Raw genomic sequence first — 22,244 nt, 5'->3', positions numbered from 1 at the left:
CTCAACTATGAGAGACAAAATGTTAAAAAAAACCCAATCAATCACATTGGCTGATTTGGAAAGAATTTATTTGCAAATTATATAACAATAATATATGTTAGTAAGTCAATAGGTTTATTTATATTGAAATCCTATCCCTGTCAATTTAATAGTAAAGCTAACTGAGTGAGTGAGATTACTGGGACTATCAAATCTGGACTGCAAACAGCTATCACTCCTAGATGGCAGCAAAGAGGACAGAAAACTCATTGGTGTCATCTAGTGCTATCCAAACTTGCTACTTCACAATCCACTGGTTAGCCTATATTATTTCCCTTTTTTATATAACTGTAGCTTGTGATGTTCCATAGCTTTTCAGAGAAAGCAGATCCAAAGTCTGGGAAGAAATTTTGGGAAAATTCTTTAAGGGATCTTCCAAAAATGCTGTTTGTAGCAGTACAAAGAACATTAATTCTATTGATATTCTTACAAATTAGCATGAATAAACCATATTTCACTTCCAAATTCAGCAATAATTACTGATCAAACATTTTAACTAATATTTTCCCTCTGGTTACTTCATCCACATTTTTGTTCCTCAGTTATATCCAACATTATTACTTGGCAGGCTATTAGGATTATAGAGGAAAAAAATGAAACATAAAATATAAAGTATAATTTGAAAAGCATTATAATGTACTTGCTGAAAATGATTACCACAGATAGGACCATGTATGACCTAATCAACTATTTTTATTTCCTAAAGCATACTATTTTATTCTTCAAAATATTCAAAGAATGGATCACACCCTTGAAAGCATCACGTTTATTCCATACCAGATGCAATTCAAGAATAACATAAGATTTCCAGTAGCTTAATAATTTTGCTCCTGTCAGCTCTGTCTCCTAAATAACTAAGTAAATAAAGAAACAAATAATTACTATTACCATCCAGTTACTTTGCTTTTAGGCTACACTAAAACAACTCTTTAACAAAAACTGCAAGATTTTAGCCTATGAATTAAGAAAAGGTGATTGTGAAGGAAGAACTTAAACTACAATCTTCTATTTTATTTCAATAATATCAAAGTATATATATGCAATAAAGTACATTAACTAAATGTTAATTCTTTTCCTGAAGCATTGGGGGAAATAACAAGTTTCCTTCCTAATTATCCAGGTGCTAAAATTCAAAGGTTTACAAGCAAGAGCATCTCTTTTATTCTGAATAATTGTTATCATTGTCTGTGTAAATAATAAGTTCACTATACATCAGTGGCATATAAAAAAAGCAAGCAAGGTTACCCTTCATGGCTAGCACTGTAATTGAAGCCACAAATTATTTTGCTATACCTTCTGGACAATCTCTTTATTAGTGAAATGCTTCTACTTGAAGATAAACAATGCCATTCTTTGTACAAGGCTCTAAGCTGTATAAAAATTGCTAGAGGCCTAGAAAGAATTTGATGGTTGCAAAGTGAGTAACATTAAAACAGCCCTGTTTTCTGCAAAAAGTTGAGTCCACGTGATATTATGATCATAAAAATAAAAGTCATGAAACTCATAATAGATTTGATGTCAATTTCCAAGAGATCTGGAGGGAAGGTAAACAACATCAAAATGGTGGCAGTCTGGACTGAACAATTGAATCATCTCCTTTTTCATCTATTCACTAGATAGATACATGTAAAAAAAGGGGTGGAGCTTGGATCATTTGGCAATGGCTGCCATGTTGACCTTTCTGGATATCCCTGACAATAGCTGAGCACTCTTCATAAACAACCCTTTGCAGTTCTTTCCTCAGGGCCATTTCACCGTCATGCTTTCAAAGAGAAGGATGTTAAAACTTTATATTCGTGTGGCAGATTTCTACATGAAGTCACTATGGCTATTCAACATTTCATGTTCTAAGACCAAAAAAAAAGTTTGAAGGATTTGAAAGAACTGAAGACAAATTGCTTTGTGCATACCTACACACTCTGAACATACTGTCTTAAATTCAAAAGCATTACACAACCATATTGATAAAGAAGTTTTTATATAGCAGTTTTTCTCATTTTAAGCATTTGTTAAAAGGATGCTTAATTTCAGTTGTTTCGGGTTTTGCTCATTTGTAGTTATTAATGGAGAACATTTCCATAGCAGAAATTTAATGTGGATTTGCTGTTTATTCCTTCTGTTTTTGTGGGGGATTCATTTTCTATTTTCACCTAACTATTACCCTGTGTTTTTTTTCTTATTTCTTTTTATTCAGACTTCTAAAAGAACAACTTTTAAAGAAAAGTCATTCGATTTCACAGCTACAGATGCCTTCAGCTACAAAGTGAGATTTTGGCAATGATCTAAAAAAATTACCAGTTTAACATTTGTTACAAAACTTGTGTTATCTTATCATGCCAATTTGAAAAATCAATATTTAAGCAGAACTCAAATACTTTTCATTTATATATTTTAATGGTTGAGCCCAGTAACATTTATAAAATCACAAGTTTTAAAGCTTTGATATTTTACAACTCACTGTAATTGCAGGACTGGAGTACAAAATTTAACAGTAATGCATTATGCTGTTTCATTACACACATGCGTACTTTAATATATAAAATATTTTCTTGTAATGAATTTATCAGTATACATCAGAAACAAATGCAGTATTGTCAAAGGTATGGAAAGCCAATTGCAGTATTAATGTTAATAATAAGACTAGGCAATTTTAGGCATGTAGTGTAATATTATAAATGTTATGAAGTCATTTTCTGTATTATTTGCAATCATTCTTTCCCAATCTGCTGCCCTCCAGAGCAAGTAGAAATTCAACTCCTAAAAATCACCTCTCTTAATCAACTGTGGATGTCCCAAAATTTGAAGTGTAGCCCTGGTGCATCACGTACACAGTTGCAGTAGCTTGTGTCACATACTTAAAAATCATTGTTACAATCATGTTATGATTCTCTTTATAACCTCCCAAATGAACAACTAAAAGCTTTTATAACTAGCTTTGGGCATATTGATCAACGATGTCTGGAGAAAAACAATTATTCTTGCATATATCCTATGTAACAAAACATTTTTTTGCATGAGTAAATTGTTCTGTAATGAATACAGAGGCATTTTTCCTGATTTTTACTGTAGCCAGTACAGCTGTTTTTCTTTGCTGAATATAGCAATATCTTTCACCTTTCCTTTTGGATATACAAACATAAGTCTTACACTAAAACTAAAGCTATAGTAAATAGTACCATGCTGCAAATAACATTGCTTTATTTAAAATACACAAGAAAAAAGTGATGGCCTACAATGTGAAATACAACTTTAATCAGCACAAATATTAAACCATTGTCAAATGGATTTATGAAGCTGTGATTATGCCTGTAATTGTTACATTTTGGGTTTATAAGCATTAGGTGCTTGAAAGCAAGTACAGAATAATAGTTATTGCTATTGCTATTTTTTCCCTCTTGCCCATTTGCACATAATTTTGCTCAACTTTCTAGTACAATTAAAGGTTTTGCTGTTCAGGGAGATGTAATACCCAATGAACACTTGCATGCCAAATAATCCAATTTACACTAAAGCAAAGAATAAGCAACATAAAAAGTTGCAAAACTCCAGGTTGATCCTGTCTTTGTTTGGTATAGGAAAAAAACAATACTAAATGGGCAACTGGTAAACAAGAGGCAACTGCAAGTTAGCAATTGTCCTTTCCATACCAGCAGTTGCAATAATGGCCTGGACTCATAAGCCTTTAACATTGCACTAAATTAAAAGCAAAGTGTGCTGTAAAACTGCAAACATCCTGGAAACTTTTAGAGAGCCATATTCGTTTCTGATAGTTTAACTTGAAGGATATAAATCCTGCTTAAGGAAAAGTAAATACAGAAGTGAAAATAACACCCCACGCCTTTCAAACAAATAACTTATATTCCTTAACAAAGCACAAATGTCTCGCTCTCTATATGCATAAACACATATTGGGGGCAAATATTTTAGGAACAACTTCGCTGATACAGGCAAAGTAAAAGACGCTTAATCCCTTGCTTTGCAATCTTGTACGAATCTGCCACTGCCCGTATCGCTGCCCAAGCAAGAAAGGATCGGAATTCGTGGCACCCGTTCAGGCCCTTATTGTTGTTGTGAATCTTCAACTTGGAAACGCTGTGAGCGCAAAGCAGAGCGCTGTCGCTTTAAACCTGAAACTATGACATCATCTGACCACAACTCCCAACAAGGACACACCGCTCTATTCCAGACTCCTCCCATTGATCTTCAGGCTCAGCAACGCGTGACATCATAGGGATAAGAGAGCGCCTCATTGGCGCAATGGCTTGAAATAATCACGCCCCCCGGATTAGAGTAGAACCAATGGAAAGAGAGGAGTTTGTCTCCATGTGGAAACCATGTGGTTCTAAGAAGGAGGAGGAGCCGAGACTGATTATACTGTAAGCTAGCCAGGCGGGTCAGAGTGCACCCGAGGCAGCGCCGTTTGTTTTTGCCTCGGTGAAACTTTAAGAAGAATGTGGGGGTTGGGATTTCGAGAGGCTGTTAAATGTGCATGCCTTGTTTACGTTTTTTTTAAAAGACTTGCCCTGGCCGCTCCCACGGAGGAAAAAAAAAGTTTTACGGAAAATTCAAACGCGTGGGTTGCCCTGAAACCTAAGTCACTGTGCAACTCTGAAACGCAGATGTGGAGCAACACCAATTAGCCTGCCGATTTGTAAAACGTGCAAAATCTCCGCGAGTCTCGTTCCTCGATTGGGAGGGGGGAGGGGGGACGCGGACATAAGAAATACACACGTTGGCAGCCCGACGGAGTTGTGTTTTCCACCGAGATGTTGATTGCTGAAACCAAGCCGAGGCCGCCACCTCGCTCCTGTTTTGTTCAAACGACCTGGAGAGCATCCAAAAACTTATAGATCCGAGATGACGTTGATGTTCATCAGGATCTCGGGTTTCTAAAGCAGAGAAATATTTCTGGACGGGATACGGTGAATTCAGATAAATGAGGTGGCCGTGGAGGAGACCCGGGTCTTGTAATAATCCGATATTTTTTTTAAAAAAAAAACATTTTAACACCTGAAGTTACAAAAACCGCACATTCTTGGAAATATTTACGACCGAGTTCACTTCGCCGCCGCCCCGCAACCCCTGTTCAAATTATATGGGGGGGGGGGGAGTTTCCTACCGAAAGTAGGCAAGGACCTGCGTTGTAGTTTTTTGTGGCTTTTGACTTGGCTTGAAAGGGGGGGGGGGTCGCGCCCGTTTGTTTTTCCTCTCTTTCTCTTTGTTTTCTGCAGCAGCAAAAACGGGGCAGCTTGTGACGAAGTCAGAAAAAAGGGAAAACGCCTAAAGACCCGACTGAGCTCTCTTTGGTGGGGGTGGGGGAAGAGGGATGCTTTTGTGCACGTCTGGCTTCGGGGAGCGGGGAAAACAACGGAGGCCAAGCTTGACCTAGTTCTATCTGCACCATCTCCGGTTCTGAGGAAACGAGATGGCCGGTATAAACTGATTATAGTCCCACTTTGGCCGACTGGCAGCTAGAGGACTACTCGGCGCCGCCTCCTTTCGCTTGGCTACCTGGCTAGTTCGCTCTTTGCCTACGTGACTTCCCAAGAGGGGGGGGTGGGGGGAGGACTTGGCAGCCAGTCTCTTCTTTTAGCGATTGCGTTGCGCGGAAGCCAAAAGGCCCTTGCACCTCAATCCTAAAACATAAAAAAAGTCAGGGTGCCGCGGCAAGAACCGGATTGACCAGAAAGCCCAAAGGGCGCTGTTTAAAAATAATAATACTCCCATTGATGACAGGCGAGCGTGTTAGCCATTGCAAAACTGGAAAGGGGGGGGGAGAGAAAAGGCTTTGTGAAGTCTTCGCACCGACTACCCAGTCCTCCCGGAAACAATGGCCACATCTCCACTTATTCATGAAAAAGATGGGGAAGAGCAAGGGAAGAAAGAAAGAAAGAAAAAGAGGGCGGTCAACAAAAGGCTAAGCTACTTGAACTGCAATGGAAATTTACACTACGGAGAGGGGTGACAGGAGGAGGAGGGGGGTACCCATATTTGTCCGGCGATTTGTAAAGCAAAGGATCGCGCGCGGGGGGGGGGGGGTGAGGTTGACACATACAAATAATAAACTCAAAGCCAAAGGAGAGTTAGATTCTCCCCTTTCTCCCCTCCCCCCCTCCTTCCCACTGCAGGGGTTGACGCGATGCAACGCTTTCTTTATTTTTCTTCCTCCTGACCTTCGCTGTTGCTAAACTACTAGATGAAACGCCAGCCCTGCTGGTTAAAAATTGTTCCTGGCTTATTTATTGTTCTATCCAGGAGGCTGCTCAAAAGACGCTGCAAACGAGCGTTTCTGTATGGATTATTCTTTTTCGCTGACAGCAACATTAAGCAAGGAGGGGGAGGGGGGTTGGGGAAATCCTTTTCCACAAGGGGGGGTATGCGTGTGTGTTTGTGTGTGTGTGTGTGTATTTTTATTTCCCCTTTTGTTCTTTTCACAGAATACTCGGCGACGTTTTCTTTAAGGAGGAGAGAATCACGATCTCTTGGGTTTGCAGGGAGGGGGGAGGAGAAGGAAGCGAGAGTTGAAAATGATAAACAAGCCTTTTTCCCTCTTGCCATCTAAAAAACCTGAAAGTGTTTTCTGTTTGTCTACCCAGAGGATCATAAAGTTTGCTTTGCGTGGTCTCCCCTCCCCCATCTCCTAGTTTGGTCAGTTTTCGATACCCCCCCAACCCCTCTTTTGACACATTAAGAGCCTTTTATGGGGACATGACACTTCACAAACACACATATCCGTAAATCGAAATGTACTTCTAACATGACAGCGTTGCTCTGGATCACTTTGTAACTAATGTTGTGGTGGTTATGTTTTGTTTTGCTTTTAAGAAAACCGAACAAAAACAAACTAAGAATATTTTCTAATGAAATCCCTTGGCAGGCACATAAATTCCACTGGACCTAGGACAGGGTTAAAAGATTGAAAGAGTCTCATCTGCAGGTTCAGCTCTATAGACTGTCTTGTTGCATCTTCATAAACATTTGTTTTTATTTTCTGTTGTTGTTATACATGCCTAGCTTTTAATACATGTTTGCGTGTAAAGAAGCAGCAGAAGGAGCCAATGAAAATCAAAACTCCACTTACTTTTGTTTTCTTTCTCGATTTGCTCCAGGTAGCTGGCTGCTTCCAGCAAAATCTGCACATTCTGTAGGAAAGTGTTGATCTTCTCCATGGAGTCCTCACTGCTGGTGTTGAAAATGTCACTGAACGGGCACCTGGACGTATTATCTATCACTGGCAGTTGCTGCTGCCCTAGAACAGCTTTCCCAGCATCACCTTCACATCTGAGTTCTTTCCTTGGCCTGCCACGTTTCCCCATTGCTTCTGCAAATGGAAACTTTGAAATGTTTAAAGCCCTTTTGGCCGACTTTCCTCCTCTTGTTGCAGTTTGTGTGTATGTGTGTGAATGTCTAAGAGAGATTGAATGAATCAAGAGACCTCTTGATTCAAAGACTCCGCGCAGGTCCTAATGCTAGCATTTTCCTGTATACATTTTTTTTAAAGTGGCAATGGAAGAGTCTGGTTTACTTACAGTACAATAGTCAGGGTAGAGTATACTGTACGTCACTTTCAACACCGTAAGAAACAAGGGAAGCAGAGGCAAGCTCAATTGGATGAAACCCATAAAATTACAGTTTAACATTATGCATTCAGGAATGTAGAATCTGAGAAATATAGAACCTCAGACATATAGAATCATGAGAAAAAAGCCAAATGGCTCATTATGCAAAGGAGGTTACAGCTTGCTTCAAAATCAGTCAATGGGGTAAATAGAAAGAGAAAGATAAGAAAAAAATACTGTAATTGCTCATATATCTTTCTGACAATTGAGAAAATCCAGGAAAAAAAAAGAAAAAAACCTGAAAAATGAACAAGTTAGACTGCATTAAAAAATTGCCCACATTTTTGAATAAACAATCACTTAAACTCCATGTGCATTGTTTAAAAAAGATAAACACCATATTTAAAATCCTATTTGTATCTTGCTTAGGTGTTATGATTACTGTTGTGAATGTCACCTGCCTCTCCGCACCTTATTCTGGAGCCCCATCCTCATGAGGAAGAAAGTGTCTTCTGTCAAACAGAATGGACAGTTCCTAGAATGAAGCATGGCTCAGGATCACATACTATGCAGAGGCATATTCGTCCTCCTCCACCTCTCTCTGCTGGAGACAGAAAAGGGAAGATCACAGCCACTGATTGGTTGGGAATCTCCAAAATCCTGGAAAACGAAATATTGTTTGTGAAATATTGTTTCGGAAAATGGCTTTTTCCGCAGAATTAAGAAAGTCCTTTAGTCTGGAATCACATTAAAAGGCTTCCTCCCCTGTATTTCCTTATTAGGCCGGAGAAAAAAAAGAAAATCTTTCACTAAAAATTTAAGCCTAGGGAAAGAGATTTGCATCTGATAGATATGAACTTCATTTTGAGACCATTCGTTTATGGACAGAAAAAGAAAAAAAGGCCTGTGATAAATACAACATACAGTCACATGAATATAACTGGCGTTGTGTTATTGTTAAAGTGATAAACCTAATCCAGAAATATACTATACAGGTACTTCTCAACCTATAACCACAATTGGGATCAGAATTATCTGTCATAAGTCATTGTGGTCGTAAGTCAAAACATGTGATCGGATCAGATTTGACTACCACTTTTAGAATGGTTGTAAAGCAAATCACATGGTCATTAAATGAAACCAACCTTTCCAATTGACTTGTTTTGCTGGAAGTGGATGGGCAGATCACAGATGGTAATTGTTTAACTTTAATGATACTAATACAGCTCATAAATGCAAGCTGTTTGCCAAGCTTCCAAATTGTGATCACATGATCATGAAGGTGGTATGATGGTCATAAGTGCAAGGACAGATCATAAATCACTTTTTCTTATTGCATCTTTGAATTATTTTAAATGAATAGTCATAAGTTGAGGACTACCAATAGTTGCAAAGAATCTGATGAAACATGGAAAAGCAGCAAAATACAAGGAAAAAGGAAATATCACTATGTTTGGCAATTACTTTTCCAGGTATGCCTTTGATTCATTCGGGCTGGCATACTTTCAAAGACAATAACCATGCTAATTTGGGGGTTTTATTCTGTAAATGTGTCACTCTGTCCAGAAAGAAAGTTGAAGATATATTGGTTTAATGTGGAACATTTTTGAGGTAATAGAGAAGATGACAAAAAGCAACACCAGTTTTATTTCTCATAATGTTGTGGTGCTAAGTGGATGCATCCTAAGATAACTGACTCAGGACTGCAAAATTCTGAACAACTACTAGATAGGAAGAAAGAGTTAAAATGTTCAATATGTTTTATGCTGTTGGGTCATCTGAGTGCAGCCAAAGTATGTTACAGTAAAAGTTAGTACATTTCAGTAGTGGGATTCAAATTTTCCCCCCAGCGGTTCTGTGGGCATGAAGCGAAGGCAAAAGCGATATTAGAACTACTAACGACCTCCGCTCCTTCCGACAGAAGCTCAAGACTCACCTGTTCCGACTAGCTGGCTTAGCCGATTGATAGTTCCATCTTCCACCTCCTGGCAAACATTTTATTGGGGAATTTTTAAGGGAATTTTAATTGTATTTGTATTTTAACTAATGAATTGTACAGTATATTTTTTACCTCCTCCGTCTACGTCTACGTCTACGTTCATGTCTATGTATTTGTATATGGTTTTAACATGACTGTACACCGCCCCGAGTCCTGCCTAGGAAAGGGTGCGGTCTAGAAATAAAAGTTTATTATTATTATTATTATTATTATTATTATTATTATTATTATTATTATTATTATTATTATTATTATTATTATATATAGGGCTGGGATGAGCGGGGTGAGCTCCAGGTGGGGCGAGCAAGTGTGAGCAGGTGGGCAGGCAAGCGAGCGTTTGGCGGTGACCAGACTGGGGGGCAGGCCCAGCCAGCGGTCGCTACCAGTTCAATGACCCAAGCCAGGTGCTAACCGGCTGATTACAACCTCTGGTACATTTATTATAGAAGACACTTTTGCCATTTTGTGAATAGGCAAGACCTCTTTGGCAATCATTTTGAGTACTCACAACCTCCCCCTCCCATTTCAGGTTTATGCAATTTTCGAAAAGGGCAGCCAACATTAGAAGTCTACCAAATGCTTCTGCTTTAGTACCACCAAGAATATCAGGGCAGTTCCATACTGTTTTTTCCACTCCCTAATGCTTCAAATGTGGTTTGAAGATTAATACTCATCTTGAAACTCAAAACAAGAAGTAAAAATAATTGCCCTTCTCCTGTCCCAATTCATACTAGAGGAAAACAAATGTACTTTTGTACATATTCCAATCCATGTCTTTATTTCACACAGTATTTGATTATTTGCCCAAATATCCCAGGCGTGTCTATGGGGGAGATAAAAAAAGATCTAAGGCCCTTTCCTCTTATAATACTTTAATGATGAAGCAGGAATTCTTCTAAATGGGGGAAGAACTGCTCACAACCTCCAGGCTGCTGCAGCATAAGAACACTTGGTTTATTTTGGTTTCAAATACAACTTGTCCTCACTTAACGATGGTGGTTGGAACCAGATTTTCAATCACTAATGTGGTTGCAACATGTGACTGCATCATTTAATAATGGCAATCCTGGCAGTTCCTGTTGCTATTGTTAAGCAGGGACTTCCTTGAATTTCCTGCCAGCTTCTCACAAGCAAAGTCAAAGAAGTCATATGTCCCAGCTGGATCTCAAACAGACTGGGAGGTAGGTAAATGGTTGCTGGATCCAGGTGTCAGATAAGCGTTCTGGAGGGAGGAGGGTGGCTACCACACCCTTGTGTGAGAGTATCTGAGTACTGGTAAGTGCTCTGGAATGCAGGAGGATGTGCAGGAAACTCGGAATAGTTTACAGGTCAACTTGTGACATTCCTTGATGGCTTCCTTATTGTCTTTCTTGGAAGCTGGCAGGGAAATTTTCAAATGGCAATCACATGACCATGGAATGCTGCAACCAACCATTATAAGTGCAAGTCAGTTTCCAAGTTCCTGAATTGTAATCACATGGCTTGGGGTGCAGGGACAATCAGAACTTCAAGGACTCATCACAAGTACTACTCATGCAGCACCATCGTAACTTCAAATGGTCGGTGAATGAGTGGTCATAACTCCAGAAGAGCTTGTAAGTACAATACATTCAGTTCATGAATATGTCTGATACGGTGGATCACAGAAATCCAAAGCTACTTTCAAACTGTCACAGCGTACACCATTGGGAGATTTTTTTTCTATTCAATGATGTACAATCCTCAGAAATTGCTTGAACAAGTTCCTGCAGTTTTCTTGGTAAGTTTTGTTTCCTAGAAGTGGTATGTCATTGCCTCCTTCCTAATGCTGAGAGAATGTGACTGGTCCAAGGTCATCCACTTGGTTTCATGCCTAAGGCAGGATTAGAACACACTGCCTCCTGGTCTTAGCCTAACAACTATATCAAACTGGCTCTCATACTATCAGATACCAAAAAGCAAAAATTACATATAAATGCTTTAGCTAACCAAGCAAATATGACATAGACATAGGAGCTGAGAATATTTTGATAATGTTTCTAGCAATATCTAAGTGATTACTCCTGACATTCATGTCACAGCATAGAATAGTATCACACTACTAGTAGAGTGTATGTCCAAATATCACACTTTTAAAGTACTCTAAGAAGTCTTCTATTTGATTTCTGAGGAAATGCTGCTTCTGCACAATAAAGATTAACATAGAGAATGATATTTCATTCCCCCTTCTACCGAACAATGAACAAGAAAGACATATTAAAGTTATATAAGTAAATAGACATTTGACATATTATAGTATAACTTTTTAGGATACATATTCTTCCTTGTTTTCCCCTGTCTTCTCTAGTCAGAGAGGTTTAACCAGTTTTTGATGCGCTGTCATCACCTCAAATACAGCAAAATCTATAAATAAAAATAGTATCAGGATAGATATGGACTGTTTCCAGTTATGCATCTGTGATGTCATTTGCAGTCCTAAAGAAATTATTATTTTCCCAAGAATTTGAAATAATTATCTCAGGAGTTTTCAACCTTATTTTATTAACGGGTGCACTTGGAATCTTAAAATTAAATGATTGGTACAGTTAGTCCTTGACTTACAACCAGTCATTTAGTGAACAAAGTTACAGCAGCACTGAAAAGAGTGATTTATGACTGTTTTTTTTACGCTTATAACTGTTGCAATATAGTAAAGTGAACAAAATTTGGATGCTTGGCAACTGGCTCATATTTATGATGGTTGCAGTGTCCCAGGGTCATATGATCAACTTGTGTGACCCTCTGACAAGCAAGGCTTGTGGAGCAAGGCTGAGGGAGAAAAGGGGATAGGATAGGGGAATATTCTGTGGGGTAAGGCTGAGGGAGGGAAGGGGGATAGGATAGGAGAGGTTTCTGTGGGGCAAACCTGAGGGAGAGAAGGGGATAGGATAGGAAAGGATTCTACATGGGGCAGGCTAAGGGAGAGAAGGGAAGAGGATAGGAGACATTTCTATGGGGCAAGACTGAGAGAGAAGAGGATAGAATAGGATAGGATAGGGGGAGGCTTCTGTGGGGCAAGGCTGTGGGAGAGAATGGGAGAGGAGAGGCCAATCATAACTACTCATTGATTTTCAAGCTGTAAGTGTTGATTTATCAAGCCCAATCACATAGTTTCGTAGCAGAGCATGGGTATTCAATTAGTGTGTGTATATATACCGTATTTTTCGGAGTATAAGACACACCTTCCCCCCCCCCCCCAAAAAAAGAGGGTGAATATTTAGGTGCATCTTATACACTGAATCTTATACCCCACCCACCCACTGGCCCCCACCCTTTGGCCTCTGCCTCCCAGCAATTTACCTCCTTGTATCAAACAGGGAAAATAGAGCTTGCGGAGGCTGCAATAGGCCATGGCAATCCCTGCAGCCTGAAACACCTAATGATCGGGAGGCCCCTGATGAAATTGAAAGTGAAACTTGATGTTTGCTGCATGAAGCAAATTGCTGGGAGACAGAGGCAGATTTTTTTTTTCTTGTGCTAGTCAGGTTTTTTGCTGCAAGGAGATAAGTCAATAAATGCCTATAGAATGTTCAAATTATTAGACTTATTTTTAAAGACTGCTTTATTATTATTCTAGACAACTTAACAAAATGAAGAAGCTTTTTAAAATAAATGTTTGATCTGAAGAGCCCCAGTGCTTTTGTATCTTCTTTTAAATAACAAAGAATAACTATACTTCCAGAAAGCCACATCAATTTTAACAGCATCTGTACAAGTATAGTCTGAAATGTAACACCACAAACAAGTGTAATATGTCTATACTGTTTGCTGCTTGTTGCAAGGAGGCAAATTGCTGAGAGGCAGAGGCAGATTTTCCCCCCTTGTTTTTCTCCCCAAAAGCTAGATGCGTCTTATACTTTGGAACATCTTATACTCCAAAAATATGGTGTGTGTGTGTGTATGTATATGTATGTATGTGTATATATATGATATATATATATATATATATATATATATAGATAGATAGATAGATAGATAGATAGATAGAGATAGATAGATAGATAGATAGATAGATAGATAGATAGATAGATGATAGATAGATAGATACTTTTATTGTAATGTTTTCTATCTAATTTTGAAAATGAGTTTTCTGAGCAGAATAGATGCCAATTCAATAATTTCAAACGTAAATTCAGCACTCCCATAAAGTTAAATATATATCAAATTGAAAATATGGCAATAATAGTTACATTTGCTATGTATCTGCCATGATAGGGTCTTGTTAAAATTTTATATTTATCGTACTACATACTGAAAGTTCAGAGTTTTTATTCTCTTTTCCTTAACCAATGTGCCCTTACATAATGGTTATATTAAGATGCCAATCATGAAGACTTGTTTTAATTACAGTTAACAGAGAGCATGATGAATATCTGCCAATCAATTGCAGAATGCCAGTCAGTGTTTTGGACTAACGTTGATATAAATATAGAAGAATTGCTATGATTTCCTGGTTCCTATATCAAGAACTATATGCAGTCCTAAAATGTACACTCATATACATGTACATACGGTATGTACCTAGTCTAATCAATCTTTAATGCTCTAATGTTAGCCAGTACACATTACAATGTACAATAATTCAGTTGTGTATACAACTTTGAAAATAGACCGTAATTATAAATGTGGCCTGGAAGGTTAGATCACTAAGCCAAAGAAATTAAATCCTCAAGGTAAAAAAATGGGAACACTTAGCAAATGTGCTTCCAACTTCTCTACTCACCACTTTATAAAATGCTTTTTCCTTCTCATCTTACTGAAGTTATTGTAAGACATTCAAAGTTGTTTAGAGTCAGGCAACACCTACATTTAATAAAATAAGCAAACAAATGTCAACATCCATTTCACAGTCTTGTAACCTATTCACTTTTTTGTCGTATATTTTTCTATTTCATTCTTATTTCTTTTTTTTTAGCCATCACCATATAATTCTTTCATGCTGGTCATTTACTTTTGTATTCAATTTATGATAGTACGTTCATTCAATGCTCATTTATTATTAACCCTTTCTCTTATCTTTTATCACACATGCTTCCTAAATATCTCATTCACTGTACTTAACTTTTGTTTCTCACGATACCTGGCTCCCATTTTCTTATAAGAAATTGTGAAATGATGAAGTAACTGTAACTTCTTTTGCAAACATTCATTTCTTTGAAGTAGTCACTACCTGTTATTTTTCTATCTGCAGTTTTTTAAGTTTTCGTCTTTTTTCACCTCTTTAGTAAACATTCTACCAATACCAGAAATTCATCCACTTAAACTTTTCACTATTTATGTGTACCTAGCACTCATTAATTATTAATTCCTTTACCATTTGCATGTATGAATAGATTTATGATTAAATCATTGATTCAAAACAAACAGAACTTTTTTTCTAAATGGCTACTCACCACTGTTATTCATTCTTGGACCTCTTAATGGATCCAATCATTTCTTCTGTCTTCTCTTTCATTCCCACCATTCACTATTGTCACCTAGAGAGTAATTTCGCTCAAATCTCATTCTTTCAATAGGTAGCACAATTTTCCTTTAAACCATTCACTAGAGCATAACACATAATTATCGCTGATCTATGGATTCTTATTTTCATATGCACCCATAACAATATAACTGACAGCAAGTCATGCATTATGAAATACATCTTAATTTTTTCATTGATAATTAAACCTATATCTTTACTTCCTTACACATATTCATCAATTCCATTTCACAAACTCAGCTAACATTCACTCCAATCATTCTTCTTTCTCTTAGAGTGTGGAGAATGTTTCGTACAGATATTTTTTGCTTGGCTTTGCTTGACAATTCATGGTTCTCACTTTTTGCCATTTCTACATTCCATAAACAAGCTGGAAGGGTCCATACATACTAACCCATAATGGGTTAGTCAATCCAGCCTTTCACATTACACAAGGTCCCCAAACTCAGTCATATTCATGACACATGCAGAAAATTTCCTGCTGATGGGAAAGATGTTAACAGTTTTGGAATGTTTTAGCCAGTGCATTATGAGTACAATAAAGCCGAAGCTTACTCCAAGATATGCTAGGAACTCTAATTTAAGGATTACCTTGCAGCCATCGTTTGTCTACATTCCAGGGGTGAAATGCTACCGGTTCGGACCGGTTCGTCCCAAACCGGTTGCAAAAAATGTTACTGGTTCACAGAACCGGTAGTAAAAGATACTACAAAAAGTTTTTTTAAAAAATGTTCCGACGATTGCACGCCGCACAGCCAAAAACAGGGTGGGGGTCTGCTTTTGAAGCCCAGCAGGCTTCCCTGAGGCTTGCTAGGCCAAAAATGGAAGGGGGGGGGAGTCAAAAACAGAGGAGTCAATTTTTCCTCCCAGCAGGCTTTCCTGAAGCCTGCTAGGCCAAAAACAGTGGGTGGGTGGGGGTGCTGAGAAAGAAAGAAGGAAAGAGACAGAGACAGAAAGAAAGAAGGGAGAAAGAAAGAGAAAAGGAGGGAGGCAAAAAGGAGAGGAAGGAAGGACTACAAACCTGGCACTAGATGCAGCTTCAGAGGATAATCCAGGGCTGGAAGGACCCTGGAGATCATCTAGTCCAACCCTGCTCCAGCAGGACATTGTTAAAGTGAGTTTTTGTGTTTTGATCCCCCAGTTACATCATTACATAGTCACATGACCCCAACAAACCATGCCCACAGAACCAGTAGTAAAAAAAAAAGATTTCACCACTGCTACATTCCATCAACTAGCAGGTATATCCACTGACAAAATGTAGAGATAGATATAAAGTAAATTAAAGTTACAATTGAACAAATTTAAGTACTATTTTGCCTATGTAAATGTTATCTATTTGCATCTAATTTTTGCTGAACTAGATATTTATCATAACTTGTAGATTTGACATGACTCTCACCAGAGACATATTTCTAGGGAAAGACTTTATTAAATAAAATTACATCTTTATTCTAAATTTAGATAATCTTGATGAATTCATAGTACAGAACAATATGTTCTGGAAACTAGAAAGTAATCAATATTGGGAAATTCACACTTTCAAATATTGCCATGTGTTTTTATTGCTTCGCTCAGTTATAACTCCAAATTGTAAGTGTCTATGTGTAGATCCATACACATGTACAATAAGGAAGAAATACACCTAAGATATAAAGTCTGTTACTGTTTAGAAACATGGAACAGTCACAAGATATAAGCCTTTTTAATACCTTAAGAGGCCCAGGGGACAAAATAGTCCTTTATGCACCTCCTGGGTACCATAGCAGAATATATATTTTTTCTTTTTCTTGTCTTAATCCATTGAAGACAAAAGTCCATTAACTATAAGTATGCGGGGAACCCAAAATAGTTCTTGCAGTTCTATTTGAATTTTTCTGCTTTGAATGAAAAATATTAAATTGCTTAATTATTTTAAATAATGTTAAGGTTCAGATAGGTACACCTCCAAATTTGTCCACCCATCCTTACTTCCACAATTAAAACACACTGAATAGTATTGAAAAAGGAACATGCGTAAAGCCTATATTTATATTCAAATGTGTCTGTACAATAAAACATCTTACTCTGCATAATAAATGAAACAATGTATTTTCAAAGCAAATCACACTGACATAGTAATGTGAATAATGGAAACAACAGTAGCAAAATAAAATGTCTAAAATTTACTAGTCCTATATTTGAGCCTAACCTCTACAAAAACAAAGGTTTAGATCTTTGTCAAATCACTGTATGAAGGGCATATGTGAAATATTCCCCCCCTCCCAATATTATTGTTAAACCAAAAAAAGAGATAGTAAATGACATTCTTTTCTTTGAAATTCTTATCTTTTTTCAAAAACTGTCTCACAAATTTGATCTGCCTCATAAAGCATTTTGCCTACTCCAAATTGTTTTGTGAAAGACATTCTCTTAATTCTGGGCTAAGTAGAGAAACTAAAATGGTGGCCTTATTTGCTTTTCAGTAGTGTCAATCTTTCTGTTTTTCTCTCTGTCTTCCTCTCTGTGCCTCTCTTTCTGTCTATGTCTGTCTCTGTATCTCTTTTTGTTTACCTGCATGTCAATGTTGACTCCTGATGACTACCTGAACAAGGCTTTGTAACTTCAGAAGTGGCTTGCTACTGTTTTCTTTCTAGGCCTGAAAAAGAGTGACTGATCCAAGGTCACCCAGCTAGCTTTGAGCCTAAAGTGGAATTAGAACTCATGGCTCCCAGTTTTTAATCTGATGCTTTAACCACTCTACCAACTGGCTCTCCCATTTTTCTTTTTAAGCTAAATATGCTCTGTAGTTTTTGGTTTATATGGCTATAAATCTATGCAGTATACTTTTTGACATTATTTTTGAAACAAGCCATGCAGGTTGTCCGTTTTCCTTTCCCCCCCTATTTTTTTCCTTTTTCTAATTTTAGTTTATGTCATTTCTATTCTTTGACTTCTTCACAGAAAGGCATTTTCTCACATTAGAATGGAGTCATTTGGTCCTGGTGAACCATTCTCGTTATTTCATTTTATTTTATTTAACAGTCTTATAATATGACATCACCTAACAACCCAAATATGTAATTCAGAAAGCTATGATCAGCTGTGTAATTGCTTCTCTTTTTTCCACTGTAGTTTCTTTGTGGATTTCTTCTTTTTTTTCCCCAGGCAATTTGCAAGGGCCTTTCTCTCTTTGCGTAGCATAGCAGATATCCTTAGTCGTCACTTACTGTTTGCTCCTTAAAGTGCCTTTACTGAATCAGCCTGCCAGAAGGCAGCTGTGGAAACCAAAGTTTACTTTTTGGGCCAACTACAATCTGTTGGTTTCTCCTTTCACCAAAGGCTGAACTGAATCCTTTGTGGAAAGAAAGTGTTTTTCAGAGACTGATGGATAGTTTGGAAAGTTCATGCCCTGCAGTGATATATGTTCTCAAACACCATGAAGAAATGTACTGTATATGCCACCATGGCAACTCTCCTGTGTGTGGGCAAGAGTGACACCATCTAGATAAGATCAGCTCTGGTGACTATCTGGATATGTCCATATAGACTTCATGGTCACAATATGAAAGTGCCTTTTTCCAAATAAAGTTAATTGCTGCCCAAAAAGCAAAATGAACAAATTCTTATAAACATGTTTCCCACCATGGATTCAAAAGAAAACATGGTTATGTAATACTCTTGATGCCTAGGAAGTTGTCCTGTAACTAGGACAAGGTTATACATATTTATTCAACAAGAGGCTCCAATAAATCTAGTCAGATGTATACATAAGTAAATGGTAGTCCTTGACTTACAACCAGTCATTTAGCAACATTCAAAGTTATAGCAGACTTATCTGGGGAGTATTTGTGACCCAGATTCAAAGTTCCAACAGTCAGCACTCCATGATCACATGACTAAACTTTGGGTGCCTTTCAACCAGGCTTCATTTATGGCTGTTTATAGTATCTCGTAGTCAAATTTCCATTGTTAAGCAAAAGAGTTGTTCAGTGAGTTTTGCCCCATTTATTACAAGCTTTCTTCCCATAGCACTTAAGTGAATCACTGCAGTTGTTAAGTTAGTAACATAGTTGTTAAGTGAATCTGGCTTCCCCATTGACTTTGTTTGTCAGAAGGTCACAAAAAGTGATCACACAACCCTGGGACGTTGCAGCCATCATAAATACATGCCATTTGCCAAATGTCCAAAGTTTGATCCTATGACCATGGGGATGCTGCAACCAGCATAAATGTGAAAAATATTCATGTCAATTTTTTTCAATGCTGTTGTAACGTTGAACAGTCACTAAACAAATGATTGTTAAGTTGAGGACTACCTATATTGTATATTGGAATACTCGGTTTTAAAATCTTATTTTTACATTCCAAATTCCAAAAATTCCAAAACACTACATATTTGAAATGTTTTGTTCCCTCTATCTTTTCCTTTACTCATCTGTAAATATATATTTATTTACACAGCTTCCATGGACAGAGGAACTTGGTAATCATGGTAGGTTCAGAAACTAACCAGGAATGTCTCAAACAGAACCTAGGTCCGTGATGGCGAACCTATGGCACGCGTGCCACAAGTGGCACGCAGAGCCATTTGTCAGGGCACGTGAGGCGCTGCCCTGTCAGCTGACCAGCGCGCATGCGCGCGCTGGCCAGCTGATTTCACCTTTTTAAAAGCCATTTTTGGCCCTCCCCAGGCTCCAGAGGCTTTATAGGAGTCTGGGGAGGGCGAAAAGAGCCTCCCCCGCCCCCCGGAGGCCGTCCGGAGGTTCCCTGAAGGCTTCAGGGACCGTCCGGAGGCTTCCCTGAAGCCTTCGGAACGCTTAAAACCACCCTCCGAGCAAACCGGAAGTGACTTCCGGGTTGCTCGGAGGGTGGTTTTAAGCGTTCCGAAGGCTTCAGGGACCGTCCGGACAAATGGCTCGCGTGTCCTGACAAATGGCTCCGCGTGCCACTTGTGGCACACGTGCCATAGGTTCGCCATCACGGACCTAGGTTCTGTTTGAATTGGAAATTGGAAACTGACATTTTTGGGACATGTGGGTATATGCATTACAAAATTGTATCTGAATAATTAATATTTAACTGTGGTAGCTTATTATTTTGTTTGAGCAAATACTGATATAAAGGCCTACTTACTTGTTGCAACAGAACTGTAGCAATTTTCTGAGTGACCCAATCTTGCAACAATAGGTGGGGGCAGCAGTCCTCACTGGGTTTTTAATGTTATGGCACTCTTTACTGTGTTTATAGCTGTGACTTATACACCATACCTTTGCTGCTAGATTGGTGTTACCACAGCAGTCAACCATTTCTAACACATAAAAAAGTACCAGCAGATTGATAATAATATCAACAAAGTACTGAATTTAACAATACTGAAATCTACAACAACACACGTGTAGAAAAATAGCCACCATAATAACATTCAAATTCAGTTGAGCACACAATTTATTGAATTCAATATGAGCTTTCTGCTTAATGAATAAGTTTTGAGATTGCAGCTGAAGAGCACTGATGTTTATTTGGGACAGGAAAGATATTAAGGAAAGTGGTAGGCAAGTTTCCCTGGGCAAGAGATTTCTATCTTATATTCTGAAATGAACATCTTTCTTACATCTAAAGAAAACTGAGGTATGTAAGATTGAGGCAGCCTTCCAGCAATTATATTAAGCTGGGTAGTGTCATTAACACTTTTGGGTTGGGAGTTAACTGGATAATGAATTTGGAGAGCAGAGATACACATTGGGTGCATACATTGCTTTCATGTATAGTGATTTTAACTGAAGACACATTTACACAAGGATTTTGCAGTTTCTCAGGAACAGCTGCAGACTGGTCTAATCTAAGGATGTTGATTGGTTTGAGGATCTGAAGTCAATTTTTCTCTCTCTGAACTGGTGTACTTGAAATTGGAATGGAACTTTCACTTTGCAACAGTGCCAACCTAAGTAGTTGGGGCGGGGGGGGGGTATTTTTCTACAGTGGAAAGTTTGGCTTCCTATAACCTCCAATCTCCTAGACTCAAGGAACCTATTTCAATCCTCAACAGAGCTTCAGCATCCTGTTTCTAATGCCATTCTGCAAAGATAGTTCAAAATATATCTTCTCACCATGCCTCATCTCCAACTACTGCTGAAATATGCAGCTATAGTTATACAGTAGCTATTGGGAAAAGCATCTGGTTGCAAAAACACCATCATGCTATGAGCTAATGTTCATAATTTTCAAGACTTTTACATGTGCAGTCAGGAAGATTTATATTCATTGCAGCTACTCAGATTTTGTTTTCTGTTCTTTGTGGCAAACAAATATATTGAAAAAAAATGAAGACTGTTAGCAATTTATTTGATTTCCTTTTAATAGGGACTGGGAGTTTATGAGCAAGCGGTGCACAATGGTGGGGTCAAATGTGTTACCACTTTGGAGTCGCTATGTTCCCACAAAGACCGAAGTCCAGCCTCCCATGAATTCAGTTAGTAGATCAGATTCTTATGTATAGGTAGCATGAAATAAACTTTTAATGCTTTCAATTCTACTCTTGTTCCTGATTTCTTGTGCTTGAGAGTTGCGAGGATTTGAATGTTTCCAGGTTGTGTGGTCTAGGTTTGGAGGAGAGGGGGTGTCTAAGAAGCTGCTTGGGTATTATTTGTGTTCTTCTATGGTCACTAAGAAGCTGCTTAGATATTATTTGGATAATTTATACTGATTGACTAATGATATTCCCTGTTTCTGTGTTTTGAGGTATGCAGATATAAAGTCAACTACGACTACTTCACAGAATTTGAGATAGGAAATAATGGAGTATCAACTTGTCGAAGCATTTACTGAATAAGACAATTAGTTGGATTTCTATATTGCACCAAACCACAACCACGTGGTTTACAAAGAACCATGGCTATTTTCACACATTATGATAACCTAGGATCAAAGAAACCTTAAAGCTTAGCATGACATACAACCATATCTACAGGCATGCTTGTCTATTGTTATGACTCTATGGGGCTTTAGAGTGTGGCTTCCCAGCACAGGGTATTGAATGACAGATAAAACTTGTATAATGGGACAATTATAAAATGGGATAAATCTATATTTTTTTTATAGATTTGGAAATGCATCTCATGAGTTACAGGGTTTTTTTAAAAGATAAAAGAGAAGTAAATTGTTGAAT

At 38.1% G+C, this 22,244-nt stretch overlaps 1 protein-coding gene across 2 annotated transcripts in view; it reads right to left on the bottom strand.

Moving 5' to 3' along the window:
- MXI1 (MAX interactor 1, dimerization protein) overlaps positions 1 to 9,773 on the bottom strand; it is a 75,955-nt gene extending 66,182 nt beyond the window's left edge. Inside the window, exon 1 of one of the 2 annotated variants that reach the window (XM_081955820.1) lies at positions 7,121 to 9,773. In XM_081955820.1, coding sequence (XP_081811946.1) covers positions 7,121 to 7,355 — 235 coding nt within the window. In that variant the 5' untranslated portion in view covers positions 7,356 to 9,773. The remainder of the gene's footprint in view (positions 1 to 7,120) is intronic. The other variant, XM_081955819.1, reaches the window with a different exon arrangement.
- Positions 9,774 to 22,244: the final 12,471 nt, after the last annotated feature.

This window comes from Natrix helvetica (genome assembly GCF_964273705.1).
Source record: "Natrix helvetica genome assembly, chromosome: 5".
NCBI classification, from domain to species: Eukaryota; Metazoa; Chordata; class Lepidosauria; order Squamata; family Natricidae; genus Natrix; species Natrix helvetica.
The sequence above is the reverse complement of the archived record's forward strand: the minus strand, read 5'-3'. Positions and strand labels throughout refer to the sequence as shown.